The sequence below is a fragment of the Mus caroli genome, unplaced genomic scaffold (assembly GCF_978045245.1).
Source record: "Mus caroli unplaced genomic scaffold, Mus_caroli_1 scaffold_18, whole genome shotgun sequence".
NCBI lineage: Eukaryota > Metazoa > Chordata > Mammalia > Rodentia > Muridae > Mus > Mus caroli.
The window spans coordinates 46925875-46945197 of record NW_028227273.1 but is presented as its reverse complement, the minus strand read 5'-3'; the positions used below and the strand labels follow the sequence as shown (position 1 = coordinate 46945197).

The 19323-nt window shown below is 52.2% G+C and overlaps 1 protein-coding gene across 1 annotated transcript; it reads right to left on the bottom strand.

Annotated features, from left to right (window-relative positions):
* Positions 1–1876: 1876 nt before the first annotated feature.
* Positions 1877–19019, bottom strand: Mdfi (MyoD family inhibitor). Its single transcript, XM_085832762.1, has 4 exons — positions 18685–19019; positions 10369–10548; positions 6941–7168; positions 1877–2534 (listed from the first exon to the last, which is right to left on the bottom strand). The coding sequence occupies exons 1-4, from the start codon at positions 18758–18760 to the stop codon at positions 2278–2280; spliced, it is 741 nt and encodes a 246-aa protein (XP_085688888.1). The 5' UTR covers positions 18761–19019; the 3' UTR covers positions 1877–2277.
* Positions 19020–19323: the final 304 nt, after the last annotated feature.

Here is a 19323-nt window from a genome sequence, read left to right as displayed (position 1 = left end):
GAGTCTAGGCTCTGGAAAGTAGAATAGGAGGCTACCACATGACTATGTGGAATGTGTGTATGTGTGAGGGGTGTGTGTGTGTGTGTGTATGTGTGTGCTGGGCCTGACTAAATCCTTCCTGTGTCCTGCCCCCATCCTGCGCTGGCTGGGGATTCAGCAACTATCCTAAAGAAAACAGCCTGGAGCCACCCAACAGGAAATCAGTGTTTGGACTGCTGAGGTGCCTCTTCCTGCCTCTGCCAGCATGTGTGTGAGCTGAGAGGGGGGCCAGAAGGGGCTTCCTGCCCACCTGGGCCAGAATGGGTCAGAGCCCTTCCCCATCTCCTCTCCCCTGGTGGCTGACTCCTCTCAGCCCTCAGCCCCTGACTGAGGGAGATCTGAGGCTGCCCGGGGCTGAACCGCAAGCCCTGCACATGTTTCTGATGAGATGAGATGAGATGAACGCTCACTGGCACAGGGATGCCATGTTCAGAGTCTCTACCTGCAACATGGTCTTACTCGCCCCCTAGCTTAGCCTCCAGAGCGTAGGACCACAGCATGGGCCATCCCAGCCACCTCTGATTTCTGGACCATTCTTCAGAGACCGCGCGTTCATGTAATGGATATGATATGCCAAGTCACCCATTTGGGAGCCGCCTATCCACAGAACCAGTGGCCCTGCCTCAGTCCTGCTGTTACTGAGACCAGAGTGCAACTGTCTGCCAATTACCTCACACTCTTTGTTGAAAACCCGAAAACAAAAAGAAGGGGCATATGCCGGCACACACCTTTAATCCCAGCACTGGAGAGGCAGAGGAAGGCAGTGGTAGCCATTTTGCCTGAATGGGTCACTAGACCCATGACCTCTGAGGCTCCTGTGGTCCTGACATGGCCTCCTTCTTTCCCAGCCTATGGCAACTGGGCAAAAGGACTTGAGCCATGGAATATGACCCTTGTTCAAGGCACATCTGCCCCCGGCCCCCAGAATCTTAGGTACAAGTCAGGGCGTGCAGGCCTGGAGAGACCCCTTCCTAGGCATCCCTCTGCAGCTGACGCAGGGTCAGCCGGAGCCTTGGAGCAACTCCATAGGGAAGCTTGGGAGAAGCTGCAGTCGGCGGCAGGAGATTAATTAATCAAAGCCTGAACACATCTGTTGCTAATTACACTGTGCCAAGGTGAACTGTTCCCTTGCTGGACTTGGCTGTCAGCAGGTGGGCAGCAGGAACGGGTGGAGGCGTGGGTCTCTCCTTTTCCATCATTGCAGGAAAAAAGAAGAAAGCAGAAGAAAAAGAGAGCCCAAGATAGCAACATAGGCTATGTATGCACGAATACCGTGTGCGCCCGCATGTCCATGTGTGTGCACACACATGTGCATACTCACACATGTGTGTAGGGTTCATGAGCAGGTCACAGGACAACCTCAGGGTCAGCCATCTCATCTTGTTGGAAATAGTTTCTTGTGTGATAGCTGGCCATCAAGCTTCCAGAGACTCTCCTGTCTGCTTCCCATCTTGCTGTAGTAGCACCCGAATGACAGACACAGGTTCCTGCATCCAGTTTTTATGTAGATTCCATCAAAGTCAGAGGGTGGCAAATGTTTTACCTACCAGACCATTTTGGCCCCACACAAGGTGCTGTCGGGGGTGGGGGTGCGTGGGGGGGGCAGAGGGCAGGTTTGCTTTCGAGCATTTATGTGCGTAGACTTTGTAAAGAGTTCTGAGATGGCGATTGAACAGATGTCTTTATTTACAGTAATGAATCAAACAGTCCCTCCCTCTACCCCCTTCCAGTCTTTTCCATATTGCGCCCCTCCCACCCCACCCCCCTAAACCCCATCCTCTTGGGTCACTCTATGGGTTAGGCCCCCCACAAGAGCCCAGGAAATGAGCTGGGGAGGAGAGTAGGGGCCTGGCAGTGGGCGGGGCGGGGGCCTTTTCACATTTTCTGTCCTCAAAGCTGGGGTAAGCGCCGAGGGAGGCAGGCACCTGGAGCAGAGGTAGAGAAGGACACGGGCCTCCCATTCCTGGCCCCCCCCACTCCTGGCCCCTCCCCTACTGTTCACAGTGTTCTGAGTTGTGGCAGCTAACTGGTTCTGTCCTACCAGGCTCTAGATGCCGTGTTCCTGGTCACCCGTGGAGGGGACCAGGCTACGCGTCTGAAAGCAGACCTGTTTGGTGGCTGAGGTGGCCCCTCTGAGCGTCCCACCTTCTCACATCTGGGTTGGGATTCTGAGGGGGCGGCCCGGGGTCAGGGGAGGCGTCAAGCTTTGTGCGGTAGCTCTGGGGCCACCCCATGGCATCAGGAGGAGAAACAGAGTCCACAGCACTCCATGCATATCTCCAAGCAGTCTGCGGACTCGCAGCAGGCATCCACGATGCCGCAGTCCAGGTCGCAGGGCAGGTCACAGTCGGCGCACTCGCCGGACCCACAGCAGCAGCAGCAGAGGCAGGAGTCCTCAGAGCTGCAGGAGCCACAGGTGGCGCAGTCCAGGAGGATGTTACAGAGCGTCAGGAACTCACAGAACAGACAGGACAGTATGCAGTGGACGCAGCAATCTATAGGCAGTGGACAGGAGAGTAAGAGGCTGGAGCCAGGGAGCCCCAGTAACAACAGCCCAACAGAGCTGCCAAGCACCTGCAGTTTCACTTCGCTCCCTTAGTCCCCATTGCCATGAGAAGTAGATGAGGCTAGTGGGGATGCCCATGGCATCTACATCAGGAGAGCCTGCTCTTAGCCACTGTCTGCTTACAGGCATGTGAGTGAAGAGATGGTCCAAGCACGGTTGTAAGTGCTGTATAAGAAGTAAACTCATCTAAGCCTCCGGTAACAGCTCTGTTCATTAGCCCCATTCTACAGGGGAGGAAACTGAGGCACAGAGATTAGCCACTTAAAGATATATCCAAAGGGCTGGGAATGTGGCTCAGTTAATATAGTGATTGCCTAGCAGGCAGGAAGCCCTGGGTTGGATCTTCAGTGCTGTTGAAACTGGGGATGATGGTGGCATGCATGCAATCCCTGTGTTTGGGAGGCAGAAGCAAGAGGGTTAGCAGTTCAAGGTCATCCTGAGCTACAAAGTGAGCTTGAGGTCAGACTGGGGTACATGAAGCCTATCTCAAAATAAAAACAAAACAAATAAACAAGATTATATAATCCGGGGGCTGGAGAGGAGGCTCAGAGGTTAAGAGCACTGACTGCTCTTCCAGAGGCCCTGAGTTCAATTCCCAGCAACCACATGGTGGCTCATAACCATCTGTAATGGGATTGGATATCCTCTTCTGGAGTGTCTGAAGACAGCTATGGTGTACTCATATACATAAAATAAATAAATAAATAAATAAATTTTTTTTGGTTTTCCTGGCATAATGAGATTTTTTTTTTTTAAAGAATATATAATCTAGAATTCTGCTTATCCCTCACACATTGAAGTCCCCACACTTGCTCTCTGGCTATACCTCACCAACCTGTCGTCTATCCCACATGTAGGAAGGAGCCTTTAAAAACAGGCTGAGCCGGCAGTGGTGGCGCACACCTTTAATCCCAGCACTCGGGAGGCAGAGGCAGGAGGATTTCTGAGTTCGAGGCCAGCCTAGTCTACAGAGTGAGTTCCAGGACAGCCAGGGCTACACAGAGAAACCCTGTCTTGAAAAACAAAACAAAACACCAGAGGCTGAAAAAATACAAATAGAGAGGCTGTGTATCAGATCATGTTTTGCTCAGAGTCATCACTGACCCAACCCCCACAGGGGAAAAACAGGTTCTCGGTGGTCCTCAGGCCCAGAGACCTCACTTTTCCTGACTAGTCCTGAGCGTCTTCTACCTTGCCCTGCCCATACTGGCTGAACCTTGGCCAAACTGGTGCCACTCTCTGCCTGGAGAGTTCTCACTCCCTGTTCTCCACTCCTCTTGCCCAGTAGAAAACAGAACCTCTCCTCACCTTGGCACACCCCACTCTCCTGTACGCCTCTGTCTTCCTGGCTCTGTCACCTCCCACCATGCCACAGGCTTTTGGCTGATGGGCATCCCATACTTTGCCAGGCCCTTGGTCTGTTACCTTCACAGATGTGTCACAAGTCCCCAGAACAGGATGCGGCTTGGTCAGTGCATGCACAAAGACCCGAGTTCTACCCCAGCCCTGTGTATATGTTGTAGTTCTGCATGTCGGTAATCCTAGCTCATAATAGGTAGAGGAAAGATGATCAGGAGTTCAAAGTCACTGTTGGCTACACAGAGAATTGAAGCCAGCTCAGGCTACACAAAGTGAGCATGGTAGATATTCAGTTGAATTGGTGAGCTATAGTTCTCACCTGAGTCCTGGGCAGTAAGCCTCCCTGGGGGCTAGGTCAGGGAACAGAGCGCTCATCCTCCCCACTGGAACTGCCCTTTGCTGATTAATGCGATCCAGCATCCTCTGTGGATGCCTGGTCTTCAATCCATGCCCAGCATGGATACAGTAGTTCTCTTCAAATGCAGATGATGTAAATCACTGCTGTATTTTAAACCCTCAGTCTATGCAACTGTCTGGGTGTGTAGGTAGGTCATCTTTGTATCCTACAACATAGTTGGGCATAGTTAATTAGGCCTTCCCTGGAGTCCCTATATGCCTGGAGTCTCAGTTTACCTGCCCAATAACCTCACACCCATTACCTGACACTTCCATGTTTTCATTCCCTACCTCACCCTGTAGACTCCACAACCCCTCTGCAGCCTTCTGGGCTGGTGTGGGTGTTCCCGTGCTGATGCAATCTCTGTGCCTGTCCTTGTCACATGGTCACGTGTGCCTTCTTCATGAGAGCTGAAGGGGGGGGGGGAGTACAGGCTAGGCCCCTAGCATACAGCAAATGCCCAGAATGCACAGGAGTTATTATTATTATTATTTATTTTCTTATACCACGGGACTTGAACCCAGGGCCTTGAACACACTAGACAAGCGGTCTACCACCTAACCTAGCCACTTCCCCACCCCTAGGGCAAGAATGACTGCCTGTCATAAAATACTTCTGGCAGAACCTACCCCCAGGGGTGAGAAGGTTTCAGAATGCCTTAACAAATGCACACCTGCATATGTGTGTGTGTGTATGTGTGTGTGTGTGTTGGGGAGGGGGCAGGGCAGGAGCCCTATGGAGATGGCTCTGTGGTTAGAAGAATTTCTGTTTCTTGCAGAGGACCTGGGTTTCATTCCATTCAGTTCAATTCCCAGCTCCCACATGGTAGCTCTCAACCATTTGTTAACTCCAGTTCCAGGGGATCCGATACACTCTTCTGGCCTCTGAGGATTACAGGCACACACGTGGTGCACATACATATGTGCAGGCAAAACCTCTCATACACAATAGTAGAATAAGTAAATCTTTGTTTGTTTGTTTGTTTGTTTGTTTTTTGTTTTTCGAAACAGGGTTTCTCTGTATAGCCCTGGCTGTCCTGGAACTCACTCTGTAGACCAGGCTGGCTTCGAACTCAGAAATCCGCCTACCTCTGCCTCCCAAGTGCTGGGATTAAAGGTGTGCGCCACCACCGCCCGGCAGAATAAGTAAATCTTAACAACGATGACGACAGCAACAACAACAACAACACAAATGCCACACTGAATCCTGCTTTCAGGATGCTAGGCCAGGGTTTCCCAACATGAAAAAGGCTGAGATCTGATAGTTCTTTGCTGTGCCAGTATACCTGGGCAAAGCCAGTTGATTGTTGACCTGGGCAACTGGAGGAGGCTCTGTGTTGTTGGAACAGCAGCTGGGTGTCGGATGTGAGAACTTCTGGCTTCCCTTGCTATACTTTGTCCCCACCATTCCCACCATACACCCCTGCCACCCCCACTTCCTCCGTCCCCCACCCCTAGGCCCCCACCTTCACCCTTCCCCCCTACTCCTACACCATTCTATTCTCTCCTATCACTTTGACTAAACTTTAGGTTGTCCACTCCAAAAAGATTTTTTTTTTTAATTTTTTTTGGTTCTGGGGATAGAAAGCCATCACGTGCTAAGCACGCGCCCCACAACCCCCCTTGTGGAAAATTTCTGATTCTGGAAATCAGGTAGCTTACTCTGGATCAGCCCAGACGAACTTTGCATGGTTTACTAAGTGGAACAGGATAGCAAGGTCCAAGGGGTCCAGGCGTTCACACTGAGTCTCCTCTGTTACCTTTCACCTTAGCTTCTGCTTCGCCTCTAGCGGTTTTTTCCCCCGTGGTCCCTGAATGATTCACTGAGGCTGGAGGCCTACCTTTCTATACACATGTACTGGGTGGTTTGTGTGTCAATTTGACACAAGCCAGAGTCATCAGAGAGGAAGGAGCCTCAGTTGGGGAAATGCCTCCATGAGATCCAGTTGTAGGGCATTTTCTTAATTAGTGGAGAATGGGGAAGGGTCCCGCCCATTGTGGGTGGGGCCACCCCTGGGCTGGTGGTCCTGAGTTCTATAAAAAAAGCTGGCTGAGCAAGTCATGGGAAGCAGGCCAGTAAGCAGCGCTCCTCCATGGCCTCTGCGTCAGCTCCTGCCTCCAGGAGCCTGCATTGCTTGGGTTCCTGTCCTGACTTCCTTTGATGATGGGCTGTGATCTGGAAGTGTAAGCCAAATAAACCCTTTCCTCCCCAACGTGCTTTTTAGTCATGGTGTTTTTGTTTCAGCTATTGAACTGCTAAGACACCATCCCACATATATGTGGAGGTCAGAGGACAACTTATTGGAGTTAGAACTCTTTTCCCACCCCGTGGGTACCAGGGAGCAAACTTGGGTCGTGGCAATTCTGCTTGGGCCTCCCGAGTGCTGGGATTATAGCTGCGTGCGCCACCACACCTGGTTTCTTGTTATTGCTTTGTGACAGGGTCTTGTTATTTAGCTCACGATGGCCTTGACTCTCCAGCCTCAGGCTCTTAAGTGCTGTTCCACTGAGTTGTGCATTTCTTAAGCAGCAAGCTGGTGATGCTGTCTTGTCTGTGGATTCGGACAGAAGGGGCCTTACCTTCCTGTGCCTGGAGCGGGACCTGTGAGGCTGACCGGGCGCTGCCTCTGCTCTTCCTTCCAGCCTGGCTACCCAGAGATGGATGCGTCTGCAACTTCCGGTGGGCCTTGGACCCGCCCAGAGCACCGTTCCCCGCATGCCCGGCACTGCCCGGTTCTGAGAGGTGGTCGTGGCTGGAGCCATTTGGCAGTAGTGGGGTGCAGCCTTGGGGGTTCCCTTGAGGCTGGCCTGGAGAGATGAAGAGGCAATGAGGATCCTCTAGTGATCCGTTTGAATCCTGCCTACTTCACTCCTAGATGCACCTCTGGGGGGCGCAGGCAGATGTCTCTTCTTTACATGGAGAAACTGAGGCCCAGAAAGCAGGAATGAGTAGCCCACAGTGACACTATGGGACAGGGGCAGGCTGAGGCTCAGTTCCCAACTCCTATAGCAGTGCTCATTCCAGAGAAACCAAACCCAAAACTAGAGGTACAAAGCGGGGGTGGGGGAGACCCCACTTCCTTACTCACATGAAATCTCTTATTTTAGGCTCTGGGATTTAAGCTACAGTGGAGTAGGGGAGACACAGTTGGCTGGGGTTGCTTAAGACGGCAGCGAATCGGTTAACCTTCACCTTGGCTTCTGCCAAACCCCCAGCTGTTTTCGCCCTTGGTGCTGTGGGTGACTTATTGGGAACATCTGTTTGGAGATGTATTCTTGGCCCTGGACTCAAGGGCCCCACACAGCAGCCCCTTTTTTTCTGCTTCTTGCCTTCAGCCCTACAGAGTCCAACCCGGCCCTGCTGTTGTGCGGAGGGGCTCCTGGGTCTAGGAAATGGGGTATGGGTCGGGGCTGGTGGGTAAGAGACCTCCAGGAAGGCCAGTTACCCTCCCAGCCTAAGCAACCAATTTTAGGAAGCTGAGTCTGCGGGTTCCCCCAAATCCTTGGCTCCTTTGTAGATCTCATTCAGAGGATGCTCAATTGAGCAATTTGGCACTTGTCTCGGGAGGTGAGGGTATATGTGTGTTATGCTGGTATGGGGACTAGAAGGGGGTCACAGGAAGTCTGGGACCCCAGCTGCTGAGTGCCTCCTACAAACATAGGGCATTTCCAGCCTTTAGCTGAGCCCTAGAGGCCTGACCTCTCTAGGCTGCCTTGTGGATTTAAATTTCACAGGAGGCCTCAGTGCTCAGAGAGACAAAGGGGGCTGGACACTCACTGTGTGCTGGCTGGTCACTTGCTAATTGTCTTCTCATGGAATCCTCTTTATAAAACTTTCTTTTTTTCCCCCATTGGATCTTTTGTAGCCAAAGCTAGACTCAAACAGACTCTGTAGCTGTCAAAGATCCTATTCAAGCCCCTCACCCCTCCTGCCTCCCCTTCCCAGGTGCTGGGATTATTGGTGTACACCACCGTGCCTGGATCACTATCTTATTTTCACTGATAAGGAAACCAAAGTTCCAGAGAGGGAATGTAAGTTTCCCAAGGCCACACAACTAGCAAATCTCAGCAGTGGAACCAATTTGAGATTTTGAACTGGATTCAGGACAGAGAGGAGGCAAAGGCTGGGGACTGAGGGACTGGAAAATAATCTTTTACACCCACATAATCACTTTAAAATTCATTTATTTATTTGTTTGTTTTTATTTTATGTGCATTGGTGCTTTGTCTGCATGTATTATGTTTGTGTGAGGGGGTCAGATCTTGGAGTTAAAGACAAGTGTGAGCTTCGATGTGGGTTCTGGGATTTAAACCCAGGTCCTCTGGAAGAGCAGTCAGTGTTCTTAACCACTGAACCATCTCTCCAGTCCCTACATAATGACTTCTTATAAGCAGTGGCTAGTTAACATGTTTCGAGTAGGTATTAGAGGCAAGGAGGTATACTAAGATACTTACACATAAGATTGTCTTTGGACATCACAAGCCATCTATTACTGGCCCATGTCTCTGATGAAAAACCTTGAGGACCAGCTGGTATAGTTAGAAAGATTCCACAGCTAGGAAGTGGGGGGAGGAGGCCTGGAGTCTAGTAGGGCAATACCAGCAACAAGGTGGGAAGCAGAGGTGACACCCTGGGAGCGTCAGGCAGGCATGGCTGGGGCCTGCACCTGGTAAACAGGAGCACCGCCTGGGGAGTGGCCAGGCCTGAATCATTCTGGCTCCACAGAGAGGACTGGGCTGAGCCTTTGGCCAGCTTCACTGTCCCTTGCCCTGCTGCCTAAACATGGACACAGTGGCCAGAGGGAGGGAATGTGTGGTGAGCCCAGGGCCCTGGGAGGTGCTGCAGACACAAAGCTCGCCTGTGGCCTTGGCTATGGGGTAGCCAAGGGGTGGGGGTGGTGCTGAGTCACAGAGCAAACACTCAAGACCATAGACACAGGGGTGTCTGTCCCACTCCCACCTGGGACGCCCTCCCTGTGGCTATGACCGTGACCTCCTTTTCTCAGTTGTGTGTGTGTGTGTGTGTGTGTGTGTGTGCAGGAGGCTAAGGACATGGCTCTCCCAAGAAGTCAAGAGCCTCGAAAAACCAAAAAAAAAAAAAAAAAAAAAAAAAAGCCCTGCTTCCACACTTGGCCCCGTTTCCCTGGCTAGAGATCTAGGAGGCACATTGATTATGCCAACACGGCAGGTGGGCACAGCGGAGTGGGGCCAGCAGACTTGAGTGCCAGGCTTGTGTCCTGCTCTGGTCTAGGTCTGTGCTCAGTTTCCTCTATCTGTAGAATGGGCCTGCTAAAGAGCTACGGCAATGTCTCTCTAAGGAAAGCACTCAAGGTCATTCAGAGACAGAGAATTCACTTTGAGGTGCTATCAGAGAAGGCTGTGGCTGCTTATCAGAAAATGATCCCGGTAGCTGGGCGCACGCCTTTAATTAATCCCAGCACTTGGGAGGCAGAGGCAGGCGGATTTCTGAGTTTGAGGCCAGCCTGGTCTACAGAGTGAGTTCTAGGACAGCCGGGGATATATAGAGAAACCCTGTCTCGAAAAAAAATCAGGAAAAAAAAAGAAGAAGAAGAAGAAGGAGAAGGAGAAGGAGAAGAAGAAAATGATCCTGGCAACCCCTTGCTTGGCTCCCAGGGCCAGGGGACCTCCAACCAGGCTTGGTGAAAAAGATGACTTTTCCCTCCTTCCTCCCCAACTGGGACCCGCTTCCCTCGTTCCTTTGCACCTTGGTCCTGCCCTGAAGGGTGCACTGTACTGTGTTCTAACTTCTGGCCCTGCCCAGCAAACCAATTCTTTTTCTGAGAGGCGAAGGTGCCTCATGCATACAGATGGACGGGGCAGAGAGGTAGAGAGCTGCTGACTTCACATAACCCGCAGGGCAGCCTCCCTGACACCCCCTCCCCCCTTACATCAGCACCCAGGGCAGAGACAAACTGTACTTTTGACAGCACACTGGGCTGGATTTCCCTGCCTGTTGCCACCCGAAACCCCTGGTCCCTGGAACTCACACGTCACAGCTTCTGTGGGGACATCGAGGTCAATGCTGTTCAGAGCCTGCTGAGCCCCGAGACCACTGTCATGGGGCATGGAGGGTGCCGCCTCCTCCGGGATGCCCTCTTCAGATGATGCCTCTACAGGGTGAGTGGATCTTGCTACCTCCAGCCCAGGGAGGAGGGACATGGTCTGGGCTAGGGAAAAGCAGATGATCAAAGATTGTTTTCCTGGTGTCCTGTGTGCCCAGGCCCAGGCCTGACCTACAGCCCAGAGCACCCAATGAGACCTCACTTCTGGTGCCGTCACGATCACTCAGCTATCACCCTATCTGGCTGTGGTGTTTGACTTCCAAATTGAGAGTTCCCAACTCATCGCTCCTACGTGTGCAAGGGCGTGTGGGCATGTGTTTATCCATGGGTGAATACATACATGTGGCATCAGGAGAAGGGGCCTGTGGTATAAAGAGATGTAGGGAGAGGTGAGGCACACAGTGCAGGAGAGATACGGACAAGCTGCTTACTGTTACAGCTGAAGAGTTAGCTATGGAGACTGACAGGCACTGGATGGTAGATCCTGGGAGAGAGAGTTTGGGAGACTGGGTTGGGAAGGCCGAGCCACTGAGATCTGGTGACAGGCAGTCTGGGATGAACAAGAAAGTCAGCTACGAAGAAGAAAGACAAAGACTAGACAGGGCCTGGGCCGACCCAAGCATGGAACTGTTATGAGATAGGAAGAAGGCAGATGTGGAGAAACTGGGTCAGAGAGGGAATGCTGGCATGGGAGAGACTTGAGAGAGCAACCTGGGGGTGAGGAGCAGGGAGGGGCCCTAGGCAGGAAGAGAGGCCGAGAGAGACAGCCAGGAGTGCTGGGAAGAGGTGAACCACAGGCCCATGTAATTAGAGTGGCTTTGGGCAGGGTGGGCGGACTGAGGGAAGGAAGCCTCCTACAAACCGCAGCTCCCCTGCGGCGGCGGCTGCAGGATTGGGCCCCTCGGGCTCCCAGGACAGCACAGGGATGGGAGGTGTCTGAGATCCTACAGTCTTGGTGTCTGGGCTTGGGAAGATCTGGGGGTAAAGCCAGGGGTCACAGGGCCCAAGCTATGGCAATTTTGGGGTGCAGTTGCCTTTTAGCAGACCCCAGGCTGTGCAGTGGGATTGAAGTCTCTGAGCATGGCCGCTCTACCTGTCTCCCTTCATACTTCCCATTCTGGGAGAAAGAAGAAACAGAAGCAAGAAACTCTGAGAGAAGCAGAGGGCAGAGGGCAGAGCTGTGAGGAATCAGATATGGATGGAAAGGTGGAAGGAAACTGCAAAAAGACCCAAAGATAAAAGGCCCCCACAACCTGGATTAAGGACGCAAAAGTCAAATGTCTTTTGACAAGTCACAGGGCTGAAATACGGGACAACAGACAAGCAGAGCTGACAGCCAAAGAGATGTCACACTCTCTGCTAGGTGGAATCCCTACCATGATTGGAAGGCGGACATTGAGTTGGCTTGAAAGAATACAACTAGGCACTTGGGTCCAAATTATAGAAGAAAAGCCTGCAAGTTCCAGACACCGGCCCCTGGCCCCTGGAAACATCTCTCTGTGGCCCCAGGCCCTGGGCTGGGGTCCTGACTGTCTCCCACATGGTGTCATGAAAAAGACCCAAGGAAGAGTACGTTTTATAGTTTTAAAATGTATTTATTTTTATGTGAGTACACGGTTGCTCTTTTCAGACACACCAGAAAAGGGCATCAGATCCCATTACAGAAGGTTGTGAGCTACCATGTGGTTGCTGGGAATTGAACTCATGGCCTCTTGGAGAGCACTGACTAGTGCTCTTAACCACTGAGCCATCTCCCCAGCTCCCAGTTTTGTGATTTGAAAAAAAAACCTTTGTCTTGGAGCTAGAAAGATTGGCTTGGTGGTTAAGAGCACTAATTACTCTTCCAGAGGCCCTGGGTTCAAGTCCCAGCAACCACATGGCTCACAATCCTCCATAATGGGATCTGATGTTGTCTTCTGGTGTGCACAGAAACAGGGCACTCAAAATAAAAACTTTAAAAAAAAAAAAAAAAAAAAAGCTTAACCTTAGCCGGGTGTGGTGGCGCACACCTTTAATCCCAGCACTCGGGAGGCAGAGGCAGGCGGATTTCTGAGTTCGAGGCCAGCCTGGTCTACAAAGTGAGTTCCAGGACAGCCAGGGTTATACAGAGAAACCTGTCTCGAAAAAACCAAAAAAAAAAAAAAAAAAAAAAAAAGAAAAAGAAAAAAAAAAAAGAAAAAAGGAAAAGCTTAACCTTATTTTTAATTCTATGTATGCGTGTGTACGTGGACACACATGTAGGTTTGTACACATGAGCACCAGTGCCCACAAAGACCAGAAGAGGGCATCGGCTCCCCTGGAGTTGGAGTACCAGCGGGTTGTAGGCTACCCGATGTGGATGCTGGCAACTGAACTTTGGTCCTCTGCAAAAGCATCACGTGTTCCTAACTGCTGAGCCATCTCTTATCCCTCCCTACCCCCAATGCCTTCGGCAGATACGGTCTCACTCTGTAGCCCAGGCTGGTCTTGAACACAATAGGCAACCCTCCCTCGGCCTCCTGAGTGCTGGGAGTCCAAGCCCGAACCATCACCACACCGGTTTGTTACAGAGTTGGAGTTACCTTGTGTGGAATGGAGGCATGGATACCCAGCTCTCAGAGCAAGATGCATAGCAAAGAGGCCATTTGCCAGCAGTCACCCACTTACCCATCTAGCCTTGCCTTCTCCCCTCCAGCACCACTTATTAGCGTCTAAAAGATGCCTAACCTAATCAAGCACCGGGTGTACCAGCATGAGGAAAACCAGGCCACCACCAAGGGAGTTGCCTGTCCCGGTGCAAGTGGCTCTCATATACACTGAGAGCAAGAACTACAGCAAGCTAGCTAGGCACGGTCATGGTGGCTCACATTCGTAATCTCAGCTCTTGAGAGGCTCAGGTAGGAGCTTTGCCCATGAATTCCAGGTCAGCTTGGGTCACAGAATGAGACACTCTCAAAAGCAAAACAAACAACAAATGAGTGTCTGTTGGCTGCTGGGGGTGATGGGGGCAGAGCTGTAGGCCTAGCACCCAGGAGGCTATGAGAGTTGGAGGTCTAGACTGAGCTACTATGTAGCAAGACCCATCTCAAAATAAAATAAATCCCAGCAGGGATACTTACAAGGTTTGAGAGGAAGAGGGTTGGGAATGTATCTTAGCTTACTTGTTATAATGTTACTTGTTAGAATGTTAGCATTTAAGGATATCAGTGGGGTACAGTATCACTTACCTATAATCACAGCATTTGGGAGGTGAGGCAAAGAGGATCAGAGTTAAATGCCAGCCTTGGCTACATAGCAAGTTCAAGGCCAGTCTGGGCCTCATAAGACTAAGTCTTTAAAAAAATGTTAAAAAAAAAAGGTCCCCCATGTGTGTAGGTGTGTGTATATGTAAGTTTGTATATATGTAGTTGTGTGTATATGATGTAAGTTGTATATATGTAGTTGTGTGTGCATGTAGATGTGTGTATGTATATGTAAGGATGTGTGTGTAGGGGTATGTGTGTGTGCATATAGGTGACTGTATATGTAGGGGTGTATGTGTGCACATATAGGTGTCTGTGTCCGTGTATTCAGGTGTGTGTGGGTATGTGTGTGTAGGGGTGTGTGTATGTCGGTGTATGTGTGTGTGTATACAGGGGTGTGTATGCATATGTGTGCATATATACATGCCAGGAGGTACTCTAGAGAATGCAAAATCCACTGAGCATAGTTATATCCTTAAGAATTCTGGAATTTGGTTTATTTAAAGAAAACAATGCACATAGAAAACTTATAAGCATGTGTTTTCATTTTATCCTAAGTGTGGGATGCGGGGCTGCTATGGACTGTCCACAGCAACCCAAGATTTACCTCATGCTTTAGCAGAAGCATGCTTTTGCCAGCCGTAGAAAATTTCTGTGATCGTGTAACACTTAGAATTGTGGGAACTTTTCTGAGGGTTCATAAACGCAAGGACCCTACGAGGTATTATCAGTGGTTGTTGGTTTTTTAGGGAGGTTGGTTGGGGGGGTTGTTAGCTGTGGTCAAAGAAGAAACAAAAGAGATCAGATTCAGGGAATTTTTCCTAATTCCTCTCTCCCCTCTATCCTTGTTTCTCTCCTATCTAGTGTCAGGGGGTGAAACTGGGGCGAGGGCGGGGGGGTGGGGTGGGAGGGGGAAGGGTGGGAAAAAGAAGAGCCCACAAAGTAGCAGAGACCAACTACAACTGAATCTTAGACAAGCACTGGGTTCCAAGCCTGAGAAGAGGAACCAAGACCCCAGAGCCTCCAGTTTGATGGGCTTGAGGAAGCCTGTGCCACTCGGAGCTACTGAGGATGGGGGTCTGGAACGGAAGCCGGCCACCGAAAGCCCTTGGCTTCCCAGGTTTCTTGTTGAAGTCAGAGTGTACAGTACTGATAGAGTCAAGATTCCTGCTCTTTTGGTTCCTAGAGTTTGAGGAGGGGGGGGGAGGGGAAGGGGGAGAGGGAGGAAGAGGAAGGTTTAAGCAGATGGGAGCTCCCCTCTCTGTCTCATTCATTCAAGTGTCTCTCCTAACCATAATCACCTACATGGCTGGTGACCTTGAGCCTGGCAGGAACACAAAAGTTCTAGAGAGATCAGACCATAGCCCGAGGAAGCTGACAATGTAGGAAATTGGACTTTCTAAGACCAAGTGCAGTGGTTGAACCTAGACACAGAGGGGCAGACCTGAAGCTAGGAAGGTCACGGTTGCAGGCAGAAGAGGGGAGCGAAGCACGTGCTCAGAGTCAGGCCCACAGTACTGGAAGGAAAAGGCAGAGTCAGGAAGACCCATTTGCTCTGCAGACGCTAGCTACCCTATGGACCTGAATTCCCAAGTCAAGGGCTGGGAACAGCACTTCTGGGATAAGTGAGCCACAGGTGGGCGGAGGACTTGCAGATCAAGAGGCTAAAGAGCCCAGTTTCCCTTCGATGGCCAAAAGCCTTCCCTGTCTGGCCATGGAGAAGAGAGTATCTCTGAGGGACTCTCCTGAGGAGTGAGTGTAAGGGGGGGTGAGGGAAAGGCGTAGTTGGCAAAGGCCACAAGGGAACAAACACTGTAGGGGCATGCACAAAGGACCCACTGGGCAGAGAGGGACTGATGTCTGCAGTTGGAGTCCTAGCAGGTGCCATCTGGTCACACAGTGACCTCAAACATGCCAGTGTCCTACACCCCTGGTGAAATCCAGGCAGGATTCACTCAGACACATACTCATACTCATACTCATACACGGGCTGAGGTTCCAGTCTGCACGTCAGAGCTTTAGAAAGGAGTGGAAGTTACATATTTAAATCTACACACTGCACAGGAAAGTCGGGGAGACTCAGAGCAGTGGCAGGGATCTGGTGGATGCCCTCGGTCCGTTATCCATCAGATTGGGGGTGGGGGTGGTTCCTGGCCAGGAAGAAAGGGGAGAAACTCTTCCAGGTGGGATGGGTTCACTTCAAGCCTGGCCAGTTCCTGTCCTGAGACTCCAAGTCTATACCCCAGCACTGTCATTATGGATAGTAGTAGACCTGGGTTCCCTTCCCTTTGGGCTATGACCATCTCTCTAGAGAGAAGATCCGGACTTCTGGCCAGAGAGTGATGTCTGGAACCCCACATTTCACACTCTGTCTGACCAGACATTCAAAGCCTCTGGTCACACATCTTCAGTGATTGTACAAAGGTCTTGTGTTCCAGGCAGACTAGCTTATCCACACCCTTGGGCTATCACAGCAGCTTCTGGCCAAACTCCCTCTGTACATAAAATTCCTCATGACCACGCTGCCACCATTCTTCCTGGTCTAGCCACAACATCATGTCTTTCTCCAGAAAGCTTCCCTGACCCCTGCGACATCAGTCCTTTGTCCAAACAGCCATGTTATACCCACAACTTGGCAATGAAGCACTCGCTGCCTTCTGCAGACCAGGCCCTTGTCCGTCCATCCCCTTCCCTCTTGGCGGTCAGGATTGACCTCTGCACCTCTGTGACTGAGTGTTAGTTCTCAGAATACCCCAGATAAGGGAAAGGAGAAAGAGGGGCCACATCAAGGGCTAGGGGTGGCATCTGGCTTTGAACCCTAAAGAGACAGGAGAAGGTAGACTCTTCTGATGTCCATGTCACAAGTGTGGATTCACTAGTCACAGACCCAGGCTACTGAGTGGAGGACTGGAGAGGGTCTGAGCTGCCACTTGGGCTCAATCCAGTTGTTTTAGGTCCAAAGGCTTCAATTTCCAGGAAATTAAGTTTAGACCCATAGGTAGAAATGTAACTTTCCAGTGCTGGGCAGAAATCTTGCGGGTTAGGGAGCCAGGCTCTTGGGGTTGTCAGGAAAGGGTGAGTGAGGTAGAGGCCAGTGCGGGAGTCAGAGTCTCAGTGCTTGGCCACCTGTCCTAACCAGAGCTGCCCCGAGTCCTCTTGTGCCCTGTCTGTATCTTGGATGCCTGAGAGAGAAGGCCATGTCACTCCCTGGCTATTGAGCCAGCAGCTTTTGCTCTAGAGGACAGTGTCATGGCCAACTGTTCTGTGGGCACACAGGGAGCAAGGGGGATTCTGGTCTCCAAAGTCAGGCAGGCGTCTGTGGGGTTTTGGCTGAGTCTCCTGCGGTTTGGGCTTCCTGGGTAGCAGGCAGAACAGAACAGGACAAGTGTTGTAAAAGCTGCATTGTCTGGCCCAGTTCAGGCTGGGGAGGGGGCTTGCTGGAACTCTGGGGGCCTCAAATTACAGCCCAGGACTAAGCCTTCCCAGCAGCTCCCCCTGGACTCGGCAGCCTGTCCTGGGCACACTCTGCTCCCCTCCCTTGCCACTGGGTGGAGGGCAGGTCAGATGAGGGAGGGGATCTTGGAAGGAGACATTATGGGAGAGCGGGAGAACACAGAGACAAACGAGTAAGGGAAGCAAACAAGCATGGAAACGTGGGGGTGGGGGAGAGGGAGGCAGAGAGAGAGAGAGAGGGCCTCCCAACCCCCTGCTCTGCACTGTCCTTCCAAGCTAAAGGAGCCTGATCCTTAGAGGAGGGTATCCCTAGAATTCTAAGTCTTGAATCAAGACTCTACAGGCTCTACCAGAACAGGGTCTTAGGGCTGGTGAAGTCAGAACACAGACACATTAGACTCCACTGGCCAGGCATCACTCAGTTTTGGGAGACTTTCCACCTCTACAGTTGGGAGAGGCCAGGCCAGGTAGACAAGCAGCCAAGACCATCCCCCAAACAGACAGACAAATTTGGGTGGTGGAGGCTCAGGGTAGGGGTGAGATTTGGGGATGGAGACCCAGGCCTAGAGCAGGAGAAAGAACGTGTCCAAGGCCATGATGGGAGTTTGAGGTCCAGGATGGGCTTGGGTTTTCATTACTGACAGTGTTGGGGAAAGGAGAAGTTGGTTTTGGTGGGAGGAAGGCAGGGCCTCCAACTGAGCCCAAATAGGGGCTTAAGTCAGGAAATCTGGGCCTACACTTCTGCACCCTGGCCACTCTGACTCGGAACAAATCTGGATGTCCATATGAGCCTCTAGAAAACTCTAGACTGTGAGGGCTGGAAGGCTAAATTGGCAGAGGTGCCCCCAGGGAACCGCACTCTCTTCCTTAGTCTGTAGGCTCCTGGGGCAATCAGGGTAGTTTAGCCTCTGAGGTGGGGGAAGGGTCATTTTACTATGTTGTAGATTGTGTGTGTGTGTGTGTGTGTGTGTGTGCCCGCGCGCATGCCAGTGTGTGTCCCATATAGGGTAGGGTAGGGACTGACCGGAGGGAACTTCAGCTAGCAAGAAGGAGGGAAGGGGCCAGGTTCCTAACCACTAGTTGCTGAGACAAAAGTTTTCAAAGAGCGCTCCAGCAACTTTCTGCTTAGTTTGGGGGAAGGGAAGAAGAGAGACTCAGACACCGCCCCCCCTCCCTGCCACACACCCCGCCTAAGGCCCTCATAAATATTTACACACTGGGCAGAAATGGTTCGGCCACAAATCCCAATATTATGGGCAGACATCACGGAGTGTGTGTGTGTGTGTGTGTGTGTGTGTGTGTGTGTGTGTAGCTGGGGCTAGGGGGAGTTGGAGCCAACTCTGCACAGCCATGGCCGCCTGCTCCGGGCCCTGCCTCCTCACCCTAGCCCTCTACTCCCCTCTTATGCCCTTGGACCTGGTCCCCAATACTGAGACTTCCCATCCCCACCCCCACCCAAGCTCCTGGGAGCCATCCGCCTGTATGTCTCCAAGAGGACTAACAACCCCACCCCCAAAACTCTCAGCCTCCACACCACTCTGGTCTAACCTTCGATTCCCGCTCCTACCTGGGTCCAGGGCAGCGCTGGGGACTCCATGAGGCGCGTCGCAGCGAGAAGGGCACTGACCGCTCACCTGGGACATCGGCCTGGGACCTGGAGAAAACAGCGCTCAGCGGGCGGGGCAGGCCTCCCTCGCGTGTGCGTGGGGAAACGGAGTGGGTGCCCTAGCGCATACTCGTGCAAGCTGCGCGCTGCTGGCCTAGGCAGGTCACCTCGTGGACCCCGCCATGCGACACCTGGGTGTCGCCCGCGCCCCCTCCCCGCTCACTCGCTCTTGGCTCCCATTCCAGCGCCAACTCGCACCCACCGATCGCCCCTTCCTTCTTCCTTCTCTCGCTCCAGCCCCCTCGCTCCTCCCCTCTTCCCTGGCCCACCCCGTCCCCGCCCCCTCCTCGCTGTCTCAGCCCCCCTCAGGCGTCCCCTCCCCCGTGCGGGACTCGCTGCTGCCAGGGCAGGACACGTCTGTCCGCGGGGCGTCCGAGGCCTGAGCCCCCACAGGAAGCCAGCTCGTCTGGTTTCCTCCCCTCGCTCAGAGCCAGGATCTCCAGTCTCCCCAGATCTCCGCCTACCCAGGGCCGGGAGAACCTCGCGGCTTGCACAAGGGGCCGCATGTTTTCCTTCGGTCTTAAACTTTGTAAAAGTTTC

Excerpts from the sequence above, each read along its gene's own strand:
- Mdfi (XM_085832762.1), bottom strand. The coding sequence starts at position 18,760 with ATGTCCCAGGTGAGCGGTCAGTGCCCTTCTCGCTGCGACGCGCCTCAT. Across the intron at positions 10,549-18,684 it reads CAGCGCTGCCCTGGACCCAG|CCCAGACCATGTCCCTCCTC; the intron begins GTAGGAGCGGGA and ends GCTTTTCCCTAG. Across the intron at positions 7,169-10,368 it reads CCCCACAGAAGCTGTGACGT|GCCAGCCTCAAGGGAACCCC; the intron begins GTGAGTTCCAGG and ends TCATCTCTCCAG.